Genomic DNA, 17,367 nt, shown 5'->3' on the forward strand with positions numbered 1-17,367 from the left:
ATCACAGAGGCAGAATGTGGCATTGCCCTTCGCCCACACAAGCCTTCACCCATCACATAGGCATTCAGCGCCCAACCCTCCTTCGCCCACCCGAAACCACCACCCATCACACAAGCAGGGTACTCTGCAGGCACTTAGAGAAGCCCATCACATGGGGGGAGTCTTGCATCGCGCACCCCGCCCCCTCCCACCCGCACGATCACACGGGCAGAGTCTACACGCCGCAGACGCTCGGAGGCAGCTCGGGCGCTGACATTTGCAGCTCGCCCTGTGATTGGTCCCGCCCGGGAGCCGCTCACCGGTCCATTCAAGTGCTAAGCGCCTCCCCCTCCCTCTGAAGGACATTATAATGCAAAGGGGCCCCCTTTTTTAACCACAAAACTGAAATTTCTTTCATTTAGCTGATCCATATCGATATCCATATCTATCTATTTTAAATCGCTCCCGTCCGGCGGCAGAATTTGGGGGGGACAGGCCTTCGCCCTGGAGCGGTGCGCGATGCTGTCTCACGCCGACCTCCTGGACGCGCGGCTCGGTGAGTGTGCCTCCCTCCCTCCCGCGGCTCCGGCGGCGCTGCTGACCTACTCCACGCTAATGCCCGCTAAATGGGCTAATTCCTTCCAAAGTAATTGTACTCTATTCAACTTTAATTTGATTTAACATCGCATTTAAAACAATCTGGGAGCATGTTGAGGCAACTGGGGCTGGGACGTGGGTGTTTGTGCACATCATGTTTTCGTGTGTCTTGTATTTTTTTTTGGCAATCATAAAATTGAAATGTTGGCTTTTGCAGTCTTGGGAGAAGGGTGCTTATCCAGCTCTAGGGGGTGGAGGCGGCTGTAAAGCCACAGGAAGGCAGCAGTGATGGATGGGATTTTTTTGGGGGGTGTGGGGATGTTTATGGAAGTTCGGTGCTCTGTGGGGCCGCTGGAGAACGCGGTCCTGCCTCCCCGAGGTGTCCCGCCATCACTCGGCGATGGGAACTTGGCGGGGACTTTGCCCCGGAGGACTGTGACTGCAGAGAGCGTTTCGCTGGAGAAGGGCTTCACTTCGACTTCTCCAAAGATCGCTCTGAGATGGCCGGCCCCTGTGCCCTTGCCATGTATGGACCCCGGGGGTGGGGCGGGATGTTCCCAGGATGCTTCGGGGTGGCCACTGGATAGGTCCCTATTCTGAACCCCGTGTAATGGACGGTGGTCGCGAAAATGCCCCATGTTGCCCTAGCCGGGGCATGGGGCCGTACTGTGCGGGCGGCACACCTGCAATATTCCGCACAGAGCCGCTGCCCCGGGTGGCGTGATTTGGGGGTCGGAGCTGTGCACACATTAGTTCCTAGGGCGAGGTCTCCCTCCAGTTCGACACCGCGGGAGTCGCGTGGTCTTGATTTGCAGTGGGCACAGCTAGAGTCCAATTCCGTGTCCCCTGGATGATCGTTGGCAAGCAGAGACGTGGGGAGAACGATGGCATTCACGCGGGGACAGGCGGCGCTCCAGTAAAGGCCCCCATCGAAAACACCGCCGCCTTCCTGGGTCGTTTTCTCTCAGTGGCGTCCGTTAGAAGTCAGTGCTTCCCATATGGGCTGTGCTTGTGAAGACCCCATTCCCTGGGATTATATTTGTCTATTGTGAGTTTGGGGTTTTGATTTTGGGCTTTCATACCTGTCATATGGTCTGTGTTTCTCAATGTGTGTATGTGTGTCAGTCGCATGGCTTGCGGTTTTGTGTTGTGGCTTGGTGTGGCAGACACACCAGAGTGTCGCTGTTTGTGACTTTGGACTGTGCGCGTGATTGTCTGTGGGGCACATTTGGGGTCCGCTGTGTTATGCTTTGGGGTTATGCATGGCTATTGTTTCTCTCCGGGTGGGGTTCGTGTGTGTACAGTGGGATTGTACGTGTTCTTTGCCGTGGTGTTGTTTTAGCTTGCTCTGTGGTATTCTACACACAGGTATGCCCGGGCTCACCTGTGCCTTTGCATTCACAGGCATGAAGGATGCCGCCGAGCTTCTGGGGCATCGGGAGACAGTAAAGTGCCGGCTCGGGGTTGGGGGCTCGGACCCGGGGCACCCTGGGGACTTGGCTCCCAACTCAGACCAGGTGGAGGGGACCACCTTGCTGTCCGGAGAGGACATCACCAACGTGGGCTCCAACCAGTCGTCCATGGCGGTCATCTCCAAGGACCCCGACAAGCAGCAGCAGAATCAGAACCAGGGCGGGCAGCAGCAGGGCCAGAACCCGGGCCAGCAGAAGCAGAAGCGGCACCGGACGCGCTTCACCCCGGCGCAGCTGAACGAGTTGGAGCGGAGCTTCGCCAAGACGCATTACCCCGACATCTTCATGCGGGAGGAGCTGGCGCTGCGGATCGGCCTCACCGAGTCCCGAGTGCAGGTGAGTGAACGGCGCAGGGCGGCAGCCAGGCTGCGGGCGGGCGGGCGGGCGGTGGGGGGGGGGGGGGGAGATGCTGCTGGCCAGTCCCACAGGATGGCCAGAGAATTCAGGCCCAGGTGCCTCGAGCTCCCGAGGCACACAGACCCCCCCACCCCCAACTGGCTGTGCAATGAACGGTAGCATCCACCCGCCACACTTGTGTGTTAGTCCAACACAAATGATGAAAACCGAATGTACTATAATTACACCGGAACGATGCGGCAGCAGCGACCCCCGTTACTGAATAATTATTGATTATCCGAATAAACGCACAATTAATATTGGGCGCAGGAGGGAAAAAAACACGCTCAAAGCTTGCGGTTCAGTGTAGTTGCGATTGTTTCGGCAAATCCTTTCACAAGACCCTCGTTTTTACTAAGGAGAATGAGCACCCAAAATCGAATAATCGCCACGCAAACCACAGCGATATTCATCACTAATCGCATGTGTTTACCGCACTAGCGCAAAAACCGCACTTAAACTCCTCCGCCGAGGAACGCGCTTCTGGGCGATAAGCACCCACCAAGACATTCGTTTCCTGTAACAATCAATCGTCCATGTTGGGGTGGAAAGGACTGGATTTGTGTCTTCGGGCTCCCATATTAAAACCCACGAGTCTTGTAATACACAGGGCCTCAATTGTATGCCCTCAAGCGATACTGCCGAGAAACCTATCCACCCCACTATTACTGACCTCTCCTCAGCCAATCTGAATGTTCAGAAGGCAGTCCATACCTGCTGGTAGTGGCTGCACTCCATATATGCTGTCTTCAGAAGCGGCCAGGGAAAATACAAAAACCCTTTCCCAGCAAGATTTGTTTTCAACTAGACCCTTCAACTTAATTTAACACACAAAGTGACATCTAAAACATGGACCAATTCTTCCACTTTGCTAAAGAAAAACCGTTCACTTTAACATTGCACCTAAAGCAAGTTCATGCTCAAACTGCCCAGGTGCAACCAAATTTACAGTTAAAATGCTTACCTTATAAAGTCAACCTAGTTGTATAAATGTAACATAATGGAACACATCCAATTTACGAGCACATTTTGTGCATCTTAGTATTAAACTAACAAAGTTTACTTCACCACGTCGAATTCAAAAACTTTATTCCAACTGACACAGCATTCTAATAGCCCCATAGACCTTGGGAGGGGTCATTAATCAGCTATAATGGCACTCTCCTTTGGTGTATAAGGCCATATTAAGGCATGGTAAACCTCCTCTCAGAGAGGCCTGTGTCCATTATTAGAAGTCATGGGTACCTACTCCAAAAGAGGCATGTGTCCCCTGTTATAAGTCATGGGTACTTACTCCCAGAGAAGCGTGTGTTCATTATTCGAAGTCATGGACCTACTTACAGAGAGCCGTGTGTCTATTTTTATAAGTCACAGCGTCCTACTCCCAGAGAAGTGCATGCCCATTACTACAGCTAATGTGGTCCTACTCCAAGAGACGCGTGTTTCCCCTGCCTTAAGTCACAGGTACCTATTCCCAGAGAGGGGTATGCCCATTATTAGAAGTCATGGTGACTTACTCCCAAAGAGGAGCGTGTCTATTATTAGAAGTCATGGTGTCCAACTTCCAGAGAGGCGCGCGTCCATTATTAGAACTCATGGTGTCCTACTCCAGAGATGCACGTGTCCATTATTAGAACTCATGGCGTCTTACTCCTAGAGAGGCACGTGTCTATTGTTAGAAGTCAGGGATAGCTACTTCCAGAGAGGCGGGTGTCCAATATTCAAAGTCATGGATACCTACTACCAGAGAAGCAGCGTCTATTATTAGAAGTCATGGGTACCTACTACCAGAGAGGCACGTGCCCATTATTACAAGTCATAGGGTGCAACTTCTAGAGAGGTGCATGTTCCCTGTTATAATTCATGGGTGCCTACTTCCAGAAAGGCGCGTGTCCATTTTTAGAAGTCATTGAGTCCTACTCCTATTGATTTTATTTATTTATTGTGCATTTGTTTAAGCGCTTATACATGAAGGTATTGTGTTTCAAAGCACCCACAGGGCAAAGGGGAGGGAACAAAACAATACTATGGGCTGAATTAATAAATGATGAACAAAAGGCAGAGGTGGTCCTACTAGGCCTTGTAGCATTCGGAACGTGCAAGTGCAGAGAGAGACAAGGGACAGGGGAGGGAGGTAAGTGCTGGAAGTTCCCCGGAGGGGGAAGTGCCAGAGAGCCAGTTGCAGGGCAACAGGTAAGTGCAAGGCATTGAACACATGGTAGGCTAGTGCAATAAGTGCAGGCCTATGAGATAACACATGAGAGGAGGCACATGTACCCTGTCATAAGTCATGGGTATACCGGAGAGGCGCGTGTCCATTATTAGAAGCCATGGGTATCTACTCCCAGAGGGCAGTGTGTGCATTATTGCATGTGGGTGGTGCATTGAGCTCGCCGAGGTCCTGAAATGCTCACCGTGTCACACGGGCCGGAGCCCTGTCCGTGGTGCTGAACTTAATCTTTCGCATTTGAAGGGAACGCCTCAATCAGGATCACTTCCCAACAATCCAGGAAACGACTAGTACACAATGCACACGCATTTATGACACCACTTGCCCAAACCGTTAATCACAGTCATAAAGACCGACTAACCGCGACATTGAATCTCAGCGCGTTTTTCGATGGGTGTCTCCCATTTCAAAACGCTATGAGAATCTGTCCGTGGGTTTTTAGTGAAACGGACTCGCTCTGGTTTGCACTAACACACTTTCAGGTTCCTTTTCAATGATACATGTACCGGCTTCGTAATTTCCGCAGATGGCGGCAAAAGTGCTTATGTGAGGAAATATTACAATATCATGTTTCAAATGTATTGCGAATATATTCAAACTAAACGGACACATATAAGGACTACACCGAGATATATCATATATTCTATATAACGTCTAGGACGCGTTATATATTCCATGGCAGAAGCCTATAGGATGATGACTAGTCAAGCCCTTTATATTTCCCAAACATAGACAGAAGCGATGCATTAAGCCTACCAAAAGCCTTTTAATGGCCTATTAAGTAGGATTACAAGTGTGAAATATTTTCAGCACAATAAAATCCTCATTGTCCTTAATGCACTTTAAAAAATCCCCATCTAAAAAAGAAATCGACTCAAACAAATCAAGGCGTCAAACCCGGCATTGTTACCAGGATAATGACAGGCTGGATATAAAACAATTTAAAAGCATGGGTATTTAAATGTTTTTCCCATTACATTCGCCAGTAAAAGAAAGTCATCAGATCAGCAGAACCTCCTTAATTAACATTTCGAAATGACGAATACTAATTTAAGGCAAAAGTAATGTATGTAAAGCGCGCCTGCTCCCCAGCCCACATTGGCAGGCGCGCGCTCCATGTACACGGAAGAGTAATTGGAATGTGTTCTTGGGAGAGGCCTGCGCTGATGACAGTCTATCTGCCATTCTCCAGAAGAGAGTCTCGTGTTTTCCAGCCCGTGCTTTATTCCCGAGGAGGTCCACACAGCCACAGGGACATTATCTCTGTGCAGGAGGCATACACACACACACACACATAAAGCCGTGCCACTTAGCAGACAATGGGGCACCCATTACCTCCGTGCTTTGCAGGCGATAAAACAATTCCTTTATGACACGCCATTATTAGAAACCAATTTCAGAATTATTTATAACCGGGGATGGCTTATTAAGCAGCAATGCGAGAATCATGCAAATTGGCGATGAAACGCAATATAATAAGCATAATCATTAGTCTCTAGCACGGATTAATTAACTTTCAATATTTTATTTACATAAAAAGCAAATCAGTGGAATAGGCTTCTGAAAGTGGGAAGCCAGGTCGGGCTCTCTCTCTCTCTCTCTCTCTCTCTTTATTCTGCTGGAACTCGAGTAATGCGAGGTAATTCCCAGAGAATGGCGGCTCCCTGAGAATGGCGCTGTCACCTGCCACAACTTAATAGGGAACAAGCGGAGAGTATTTTCTAGTTTTCTAATGGAATGAGAAATTGCATTTTCGTCCTCCCGCAGCACTATTAAAGTGTAATGAATTCGGCCCGGAGTTCACGGATGGCTGATCGAAATGAACCCGAAATCTGAGCTGTAATACAGCTCTCCAGATTCCCCAGCAAATCTTCACATTAATCATAGCCAGGGCCGGGTTCCAATGAGATCTCTATAAAGCCAGAACGCCTGCAGAAAAAAAGCCAATGTTTACTGGCTCTGTCTCTCTAACACCCACAGCTGATAAATCAAAGCCTAAGATGGTTTTTAATCTTTATCGCCACGTAGGGCTGCATTGTGCTAACGTCGTTGCTCGGAGCAGAACCGTTCCCGGCAGATGCGTTGCAAACACAGTTCCCAACAGAGGCGCGTGTGTTGCGTGTCTACGGGGCCCATGGGCGTGCTCTTATCCAGGGTGCGTGGCATCGACCGAAGGTTTACTGGGCACCGTGGAGCCCCCTTTCTGAATCTTCTTTGGACGTCCGTAAAAGGTCCACGCCCCTATTGCCTCTAGTAACTCTTCCCCGTTCGGGCGTGAGGGGCCACATTCCCACGTTCCGATGTATATACATTTCGCAATCCGACACAACGTGCGCAAAGCTCGTGCATCTAATCTTTCACGGAGGGAACAGTGGACCAAGTGGCGCGATGGCAGCGCCAAATAGGAGACTCTAGCACAGACCACATTTAAAGCCAAGAAAACGAATACTCAGCAATGTTAATCAGGCGAATAATTGCAGTGGCTCAGGCACCAAAAACGGTTCCAATTATACGCATAAGGTGCAGCACGTTTCTTCTCTCCCCAAAATACGTCTTTTGTTTCTGGGTTATTTTCCACATTCTTTTTTTATGGAATTATTATATTCTTACGGTGATTTAGAAATATCGCACAGGCGTGCTTTTTTATTCATTTGGTCAAGATGGACACAGGCGTTTCACGAAAATGACGAGCGCTTATCCAGAAAATGGCTGGAGAGCTGTTAGTGCCAGGAACCCCCTCAAAAGGCCACCCTGGCTATAGTAGCCTTTGGGTGAATACAAACCTCTCCTTCATCAACTAAACATTGCAAGAACTGCCGAAGAACTGCTGTCCCAATGTTGCTTTAATCGCACCCCATTTCCCGGCGAATGTGTGGCCTCTTATCCTTTTTACGGTATAAAGGGGAATTGTAACCGTGGCCACTGATGCAGGACTAGGAATGGCCCTTTATGAATGTACTCTTTTTTTCACATTTAAGCAATGATCACCTTCACTTCTGTTATAAGCAGGTTTACATACAGTTGAATGCAGTGTACACTAAATAAGTAGAAATACACACGCACACACATGTATGTGTAAACATAAACATCCTGAAAATGGGCAGTAGAAATTGAGCCACCGGGTCATTATGGCTATCAGCATTAACGTGCATTTCCGTGCATATACTGTCGCTTATGTCCATTGATCTGGCCGGAAATGGAATGCTAGGACAACACGGGCCATCTCCGTTGGGAACCCAAGATGGGTGCGTGAGATCGTGTTGGCGCGATGAGAGTCCAGGGCTGGCTACCGAGGAACATAGCAAGGCAACCCAAGGTGTAGTCAACCCTACTGGGGCACCACGCCCCCTCTGCAAGATCCAACCACTTGAGGTGTTTGTTTCTGGAGTGGCAGATTGTCGGTAGAGCTTGCCGACACCCATTTGGACAGTTAAATACATCGCACAGGCATGTATCTATCGCCAAACTTGGGTTATGGTAGCCTTTTGAAAAAGCGCCGCAATGTCTTTGTTCAGCCAAGACGCGCTAGCTAGTTGGTTTAATCGGCTTCTCTGTATTGTACAGTCGTACTATTCGATCGTGTTTTAAAATAACATGTTGCTTACACGGCTCTTGGATGTGGGCAATGATGAAATGCAAAATACTATTTATACTACAGACATGTACCATTTCCGTTTAAATCGCAACTCCCGTGCCGTGTGAATAGCTCAGGTGAGGAAAATTGGATGCCCAAACGAATCGCGATATGCGCACATAATGTGCTGATACTCGGTGGAATTGTTCGTTGCAGCAATAGGGTCTCCACTGCGTCAAATGGAACAGCAAGCCAACGGCAGTTATTCCGTCGCAATCAGGTTATTGGATACATGCGGAAGGGAGTCGAGCCGACTAATCTCGCAGGCACTAGCATTGGGGACAGGGGCCTTTTTATTTCATTCGTTTGTTTATTGTGGTTCTGTTAAAAAATAAACCTTTCACAAATAAATCAAAATTGCACGTATAACAAACAATTAGCAGACGTTCAGAGACCAGCGCCTTCTATAAACTAGACGTTGTTTTGGAATCCTTACAATTTGCTAGAACTTCCTCCTGGTTCAAAGGGGAACGCAGGCACTAAAATATAAGGTGGTTCCGCCGGCTTCATATAGATCGGGGCAGCAGCAAAAAAAGCGCTTTTCACGAGCAGGTCTGGTCGTCTACTGTCGCGATAGGCGATACTGGCACATCGTGACAGTACTGTTCTCTGGGCGCATTGTTACGGCCCCAGGCGTGAACGAGGAAACGTCCAGTGCTATCCGCGATTGCCTCTGATTTCAGAATGAATATACATTGTATTTCAATATTCTTCGGTATTGCAGCAACATGAGCATTACATGTCTCAGGGAGCCTGGGTACATATACACATATATCTGCCATGCTAAGGTTTTCTTAGGGGTGAAATACAGGGCCCTACTTATTGTTGAAAATATATTAAAAGTCAAAAAGGCGGTTTTGACAACATTGCACTGGCAAAATGGCCTAGAACATATACCTTCCTTGAAGATTGGATGGCAAGCCCATGAGAACAATACCATGATAATAGTGTCATATGCTTCTTCAGGGTTCCTTGTAAAAATAACACATTTCAAAACATCGATAAAAGTAGGTTTAAAAAGAAACTTGGAGTTCATGGTGTGGACGAGGGAAGGAAAGCAGATCGTGTCGACAATAATAATTATAGATTAAATACGTCGTTCTTTTGAGACAACAAAAGTCGTAAATACAATATCGATAACGCTGAACATGTTAGCGTGCAGCTAAATTCCCAGGAAGCTCTCTGTACTCCTGACAATTTAGCGACCACACGCGCATTTGGGTCTCAGCCGTAGCTCCCAACTGGCCTGAACGATCACTGCCCTGGTTCTGAGATTTAAAATAAGTTGCATGCATTCCCGTGTTTAGCTGCAAATCCTATTGTGATCCACTAGTTGCCAAGTGAGTGGGACACGGGGGTGGGGGGTCGGAGTAGGGTCCTCAAAGATGCCAACACAGGTATTTTAAAAGACGTAATGCAGGGGTTAGCCTCCGCCAGCCACCCCCCACCCCCTACACCAGTGCGTGCCTCCCTCTTCTTGGAAGACGATGGGGTCGGGCGCGAGAAGGAGATGTTACTGTGTCCTGTCTGTATCAGTCGTTATATCTGAGGCCTACATGACTGTGTATGGTGCGCCCCGTCCACTAAGCACTCATATGTAATTAAAGTCAATAATGGGGTGCCATAACCAGAGCACGATGCTGACCCCCGCCCCCCTCCCTTTTTTGAACATTGACACATTTACCTGGCCCCGCCCATGCCGCGTTTCCGCCCAGACTCGCTCTGGAATGTAGTTCAAGATGGCGGCCCGGGCGAGGGTTAGTCACGGGTGGGTGCGTTTGTGGAGTGCGCAGTAGCTCACACCTGCTCTTTACAAGGAGTTTCACTGATGTTTGCACAGTTCTTTGAGGGGGCGGGGGGTGGGGCCGACACGAGCGCCGGTAACGTTTCAGTTGCACCGGAAAGCTCCCCAGCACGTGAGGCCGAGCCGCCGCGCATGCGCGCGACTGTTTGTTCCGTCGCAGGATGTGGCGTCACAGGAATTGTGGGGATAATGGCGGGAATGTGTGCGTCTCGTCTATAAACAATGTCTCACCGTCCTCTTTTTTCTCTCCCCTCTCCTCCCCCAGGTCTGGTTCCAGAACCGCCGCGCCAAGTGGAAGAAGCGCAAGAAGACCACCAACGTCTTCCGCTCCCCGGGCACCCTGCTGCCCACGCCGGGCCTGCCGCAGTTCAACTCGGCGGCCGCGGCGGCTGCCGCCGCCATGGGCGACAGCCTGTGCTCTTTCCACGCCAACGACACGCGCTGGGCCACGGCCGGCATGGGCGTCTCGCAGCTGCAGCTGCCGCCCTCCCTGGGCCGGCAGCAGGCCATGGCGCAGTCCCTCTCGCAGTGCAGCCTGGGCGGCGGGCCCTCCAACTCCATGGGCCTGGCCAACAGCCTCGGGGGCTCCAACGGCTCGGGCCTGCAGTCGCACCTCTACCAGCCCGCCTTCCCCGGCATGATGCCCGCCTCCCTCCAGGGCCCCAACAACGTGACGGGCTCGCCGCAGCTCTGCAGCTCCCCGGACAGCAGCGACGTGTGGCGGGGGACCAGCATCGCCTCCTTGCGGCGCAAGGCACTCGAGCACACAGTGTCCATGAGCTTCACCTAATAGCGCCTCGCCACCCACCCATGCCACACCGGACTAGCCCGGCCTGCCAAGGCCTAATTCCGAAAAAAAACATCTCTGACATGCCTAATTTCACACCACCTGCGACATGCCCAACGTCACCGACCTAAGGAGAGATTTTCGTTTCCCCTTTCAGCTCAACATGTCGTATATCTGTGTGTTTTCTTGTTTGGAATTGAATGTCCGAAATGGGCGCCAGTGCTAAAGAGAAGGGCGAGGCGGCTTGTGTGCCAGCCTCCTAGCATCCCTTCCCGCCAGTCCCTTAACATGTGCCTCTTTGCAGTCCTCAATTGTTGTAAGTATGAGCTAAAAGTTCCTGACAGTTTATACACCCACCCGTACACAGAGGCTTTTCATTAGGGCACACATTCCCAAATAAAATGTGTTTTTTTAAATAGAAATTCCCAAACGCTAGTAGCCCAAGTACGCACGCATACTGCCTGTCGACTCACAATTTCTATGCCAACACATTAGGCTCCACCTTTCTGACTTTTCCCTATCCTCCCTTCATGCCAACCCCGTCTATTTCTTAATGCGGTCACCCTAATGTCACAATATTCTAAATTCTGCAACTTTTACAGGTCCAGGGAGAACACATTCCTATAAAAATATTGGCAACAGGAACATTTACACAGGAATGCCTAGAATTTCCGTTTCCATGGCAATCCTAACACCGGGAAGAAATGTTTGCAATCAGACTTTTTTCATCAACTCCAATCCTGTGTTTGTTGTATTCATGGATAACCCCTTTCCTTGCCCAAAAACCAATTCTCCCGGTGTGTGTCAGTGGTCAGTGGTAGAATATGACGTCTTTCTAATTAGTGTACACACCTGGACCGCGATGCTCTCGTCCCCTCCCCCAGAACCCTCCACTTTCAGCCTCCTCATGAACCATGTCTACCTCTGTTAGCTGGCCCATTTCCCATTCGCACCTGCTGTTTATCAGCGCACTCGTTTGCCTTGTTAGCCCCCCACCATACTAGACACTATCATTTCCAGCACTACCCCTGGTCTGAACCCCGGCAGCCCGATCCCTCTCGTTTCTACTGCCATCGACTTCACTGGGAGAGATTCGATTCGAGATTTCCAAAGCAGGAATTTATTTGTGCTGGGCCTCACTAGTGTACAACTACCAGATCGCGCCAATACCATGACACCTGTCGCCACTGTCATGTATCCTCGAAAAGACCTGTAAGCACAACATAGACGGGGTTGCAATTGTCTGGTTCTCTAAAATAAATCTGTTTTTGTTGGCTGACAGCAATACTAGAGCTGGTACAAGATACCATTTGGACAGATGTTTCCAAGTAAGAGAGCGCGGGAATCACATACATGGTACCTTTTCTAAATGCACTTCACATGTTCGTCTTCATTGTTTATGTTGGGAAGTCATTTTGTTCCCCCCGATTTCATCGCCGATGCCACCCCCCTCGCACATCAGTGGCATAACGTGCACATGGGAAAACCAAACACCGTGGACTTTGTACAGAAAAAAAAAAACAATCAGCTCTTTCTGCATGTGCTGGTCGACTCCAATGGCAGAGATCCGAAGCGATTTCTAAGATTGAACACACCCGTGAGATAGGATGTTTTGTGTAGATAAAGCATTCTTGTTAATACTGGTCAATTTGTGATATGTTTTAACTTATTTGTCTGTGCTTATTTATTGAATTTTGGGTTTTCTTAATAAATGTTTGAGCTAATATAAAATATATTATTTGACTTTTCCTGACGAGTTTATATCGATTTAATGTAAATGGATAAATAAAATCATTTTCAATATGTGATTCGGACTAGTGTGAATTCTTCTTGTTATATTTTAAATCTTAATAGTGAACGTTTGCCAGACCTGCTTGGCCCGAGTTTCCTAAACTCTCCATCTTGTCTCGTGTCTAAAAATTATTTCTGCTCACCTATATAGAACACACTTGTAAGCATTCTTTAGACATGGAGTTTGGAGTGACACTCGACGCAAGATCGTAACAGGCCAACCCTTAAAACAATATTTCATTATTTGTTGTCTCCAGTCTGTGCACACCAACCCAAAGCCTTGATTTTAAACCATGTCAGACACCCCCGCTGACGGTGGGGTTGCACGTTTGCCTTTGCTTTCGGCCGGAGCCAGCAACCCCTGTTGTTTAGCTTCGAATTAAAACCATGCACGCCAGATGCGGGTTCCTGGGATTGAAGGGTCCACATAAGAATGGACATTTCTAGTGTCAAACTTTAAGCCCGAGTGTATGTAATCAATTATAGTGTAAAAAGAGAAGGCGGGCGGCCTCGTCTCCCAGCAGTAATTACATGTCAACCTGCGCTGTGAGTCCGTGCACCTGTTTGCATTGTTATTCATAGAAAATACACGATCCCCAGCCACCTATTTCTCTCGATTCCCTCTTCCCATCACTCTTATTTTCCTCTCTTTGGCTCAGCCTTCTCCCGCGTCCCTTTTCCCGCTCTGCGTCACGCCAGCCGTACCCCCCAGCTCTAATTTATCACCGGCTTCGTTCAAACAAGGCCCACCTTCTCTCCCCAACCCCCCACCACACGCACCGAAACTGGAGCAATGGTTTTCTATTAATGGCATGCAGTCGACTTCAAACACGCGCTTGTGTGTAATTCGTTCCTGTCTGGACACGGGGCGTGAGGGCTGCACGCTCGCCGCAGTCGTGACAATGCGTGCCACTGGTCGATCGTCTGTTCAGGGAGACTTCTCTGTATATGGAACTGTGAACCGCCTGGTCATCCTAAACTGGCCACTCGGCTGCTGCATCGCAGTAGGCGCACTGCCGCATTAGTTGCCGCTGGTGTAATTCTGGCATTCGCAGTAGTTGCGCGAAGTTGGTAGACCATCGCCTGCCAGACAAGTTGCAGCGAACGATTTACCCGGTCGACTTCCTTGGGTCGTGTCTTTCATGAGAACGCACCATGGCATTGCACGTTGCAAGCCTTTATTCTAGTTCAGTTTCACGTTATGGCCAACCCGGCAAGCGTTTCCCCATTGCTCGCAATTCCCGAACTTGTCGATCTCAAAGGAATGGTGTAAACTGAATAATATAAATTGCCGACGATGCGAAGGGCGATACCTATAGCACAACGGTCTGAAGATCCTCAGTGATTTCTGACTCCCACTCCCCACGCACGTCGAGTGAGTGGAGAGAACCCGGGCACGCTGCAAGATAGCAGCAGCCCGTGTCCCTATAAAAGGCCTGCAGCCGCGCTCGTGCAGCGAGGAGGGAGAGAGGTGGGGAGCAAGAGTCACGGCCCGTCGTTTCCAAAACAGGCCGCCGCCTGACCACTCTGATTGTCATCACGTGTCCATCTTAGATCAGGCATGTTTACATCAGGTCAGTATCAGGCGCTCAGCAGTTTCCCAAACTAGTAGTGCTTGTCTTAGCCACCCGACTCGTGCAATGGGGTTGGACGTATCACGCGTGCCGGGTCTGGTGTGGCAGAAACCCTTGCGGTCCCGGTGTCCCCACGCAGCAGGAGCGCAAGGCAGTCGCCATAGTCACATCATCGGAGTAGCCCCTGTCCCGTTCAGGCATGATGCCATCATGGGTCGCGTGCATTCTCTGACGTCAGCAGCCTTCCCGCCGCTGCTGTGGAGGATCTGAACGGGGATTTCGCCTGCCTCCCGATGGCACACAACCTTCCCCTCTCCTTTGGCGATCAGGGAGGCAGGCGAGGGCTCTTGGAGGAGGGAACGATAGCGTGACACTCTGAAACCACTTGCTCATTAATTCTCTCATCTCACCGCAGAAGATTTGTAATTACCTCGCACATTCTTTGGGGTATTTCTCAATGTAACATTTGCGAACATTTGTGTGCAAATAAGGGCCTCGAGATGCTAAGGCAAACGCTTACAGGAGTGCAGGGGCCCCGGCAAGACGTTTCTCTCTGCGTGCTATTCTGCTCCTGAGAATAACATTCCAAAACTCGTGCATTTACTGTGCACCGCTGTGTACTAGACAACGGGCCTGGCTCGCAACACTTTTTTAATGGGCAAATCCCATTAAAAACGCGTTGTGAATCAGGCCCAACGCCTCACCAAAAAGTCACCTGCTCCGGAATTTAATCCGTTTTTTTAACCACAGGCACACGTATAATTAAAAAACAGCACATGACACCACCACTAACAACTTGGTAAAGTGAGCAAGTCACACCACCCTTTGATTACGATAATAAGTTAAATAACCACGTTATTTTTCACACAATCTAACAGCCTTAATACTACGTAGAGCAAACGGGCACCCATTCAATTTATTGACGGATTATGCTAACATATAACATATATTACATTAATAAAACAATGGCTGCAATACACGCAGATGCAAGTGCTTTCTTTTGCACATACTATAACCACGCTACTTCCTTCAGGAGCAAGCAGGGCACCCATTCTATCTATTGATGGATTATAAAGACATAGTACACAAGTCATAAAGCATAGGTTACAAAGAAGGCAGGCCCTCAGAGTTGGCCAGGCCTTGCAGGGGACTGGGTGCTTTCTGACGCCGGCGCCTTCTCATCCATGAGGAGGAGATTGGGCACGACAGCGATTTCAGCTTTCAAGCTTTTTCCGCCCAAGAAAAAAAACATAGCACCCCCACCTGTTCTTGTCCCATGCGCCCGGTGGGCATGTTCTAGATATTTTGCACAGGTGTTTCGACATCTACTCAGACATGGAATCACATGGGATGCACAGTGTCCGCCTTTTTTCATTAACATTTGATTCCATTGTCTTTATAACAGAGTCCATGAGCCGTATGCATTTGCACCCACCAGAGTTGGTCCCCGCCCACTTTTGGCACTTGGAGGGCCAGTTGCCCCAGTCTGCCTTTAATTGCCTTCAATACTCGAGGTCAACTTTCGAGGCGAGCCCGACAGCCCAGAGAGATCAGCCTACCACAGCAGGAACTTAAGGGCTTCGTCGAGTTTACAGTCATCCACTCTTTCAGAGAGTGATCAAGCATATTTTTTTCAATAAGTTTGACAAAGGACCACAGAATTTACAAGATCTTTAATACTGACCTCGACACATTACTCAGAGTGAAGCCCAGTGGTGCACCCCAGAGTTACCACAATATTAAGATGGGTACGATTCAGACGACCTAACATGTATCTTTATTTTGCAATGGAATACAATGGGAGGGCGGGGGGCTGCCAGTGTAGAAACACGTTTTTCATACCGTACACCCACTTCTCACGCAAGTGAGGTTTATACCTAATAACCACGACTGGAGTTGCCATGCAGTGACCAATTGCCTTCCTCCAAAGGGAAGCCTCCCAATCTGTCTATGGCGTGGTCAGCTTTGCCGCGTCCCCGAATTACACGATCTTAAAAGAAAGCAGTTGTTTATTTATTTGGATTTGTAAAGCGCCCAGCGGCCCGGAGGCATCATGGCGCTGTTACACAATATTCACTTAAAGCAGGTTATGGCATGTTACAGAGGCAGTAATAAGACAATCAATGACAGTGTTCAAAAGGGTGTTCCGGGGTTACAGAGGAACAGTGTTGCAGAGGTGCAGTATGGTGGCGGTCTAATTAAATAGATTTGTTTTTAGTACCTTTCTTACTACTGTGAGGGATTCTTTGTTTCTTCGACTAAGTGGAAGTGCATTCCAGGCTTTTGGGGCCAATACTTCAAAGCTGGTGCCACCAGTTTTAGCTCTGTTGAAAGCTGGGACTGAAAGAAGGAGCGTGTATTGGTCACGTTTTGGTCTGTGGGCCGGAACCTGGTGTATTCTTTCCACTAGGTAGGCTGGTGCGGACTGGGCAAGGCATCTGTGTGTAATAGTGAGGGCTTTCAATGTTATGTGTTCTTTGATCGGGAGCCAGTGGGCATCTTTTCTCACCTGGCAGATGTGCTCTCTCCTAGGGATACTGAGGGCGGCCTGAGGGCACTGTTTTGAGCAATTTGCAGTCTGTTGATGTTATTAGCGGAGGTGCTTAGGAGTAGGATGTTACAGTAATCAAGCTTTGCGCCAATAGTGGCTCTATCAATGTTAAGGCAGTTGCTTGGCGACAGGTGGGGTTTCACAGCATTTATGATTTCTGTAGTAAGTGCTGCTGATGATGATATGGCGCTGACTTGCCTATCCATTGATAGGGTGGCATCCAAGTATTTACCAAGAGTTTTCACTGCAGCAGAGGCTGTGATGACAGCGTTCTCAATAGAGATATTTGTTATCTTTTCAAATAGACTTTTGGTAAAGGTGAGACCAGCAAACCTCCATAAAGGCTGTTGAACCCTAAACCAGGATCTAGGGACAGCTTTTGCATTATTGATATGCGTGTCCCAGGATGAATGGCTGCTAAAGAGCAGGCCAGGATACTAATATTATTTTATCTGCTGAAGTTGTTGGAAATCCAAGCTTTGCTTTCAACCCTCTTTGAAAGAAACCCATATATTTAGTGTTCTCGATATTTATGACCATTGAGTGCTCCCC

At 49.0% G+C, this 17,367-nt stretch overlaps 1 protein-coding gene across 3 annotated transcripts; it reads left to right on the top strand.

Moving 5' to 3' along the window:
• The first annotated feature begins 375 nt into the window (after window positions 1-375).
• On the top strand, window positions 376-12,707 carry OTP (orthopedia homeobox). 3 transcript variants are annotated; one of them, XM_069627427.1, is made up of 3 exons: window positions 376-535; window positions 1,945-2,384; window positions 10,378-12,707. In XM_069627427.1, the coding sequence occupies exons 1-3, from the start codon at window positions 499-501 to the stop codon at window positions 10,900-10,902; spliced, it is 1,002 nt and encodes a 333-aa protein (XP_069483528.1). In that variant the 5' UTR covers window positions 376-498; the 3' UTR covers window positions 10,903-12,707. The 3 variants fall into 3 exon arrangements, with proteins under 3 accessions (XP_069483528.1, XP_069483529.1, XP_069483527.1); XM_069627428.1 differs by having other exon boundaries at window positions 1,981-2,384; XM_069627426.1 differs by having other exon boundaries at window positions 393-625; window positions 1,981-2,384.
• Window positions 12,708-17,367: the final 4,660 nt, after the last annotated feature.

The sequence above is a fragment of the Ambystoma mexicanum genome, chromosome 6p, assembly GCF_040938575.1.
Source record: "Ambystoma mexicanum isolate Mex_15411 chromosome 6p, UKY_AmexF1_1, whole genome shotgun sequence".
Taxonomy (NCBI): Eukaryota; Metazoa; Chordata; class Amphibia; order Caudata; family Ambystomatidae; genus Ambystoma; species Ambystoma mexicanum.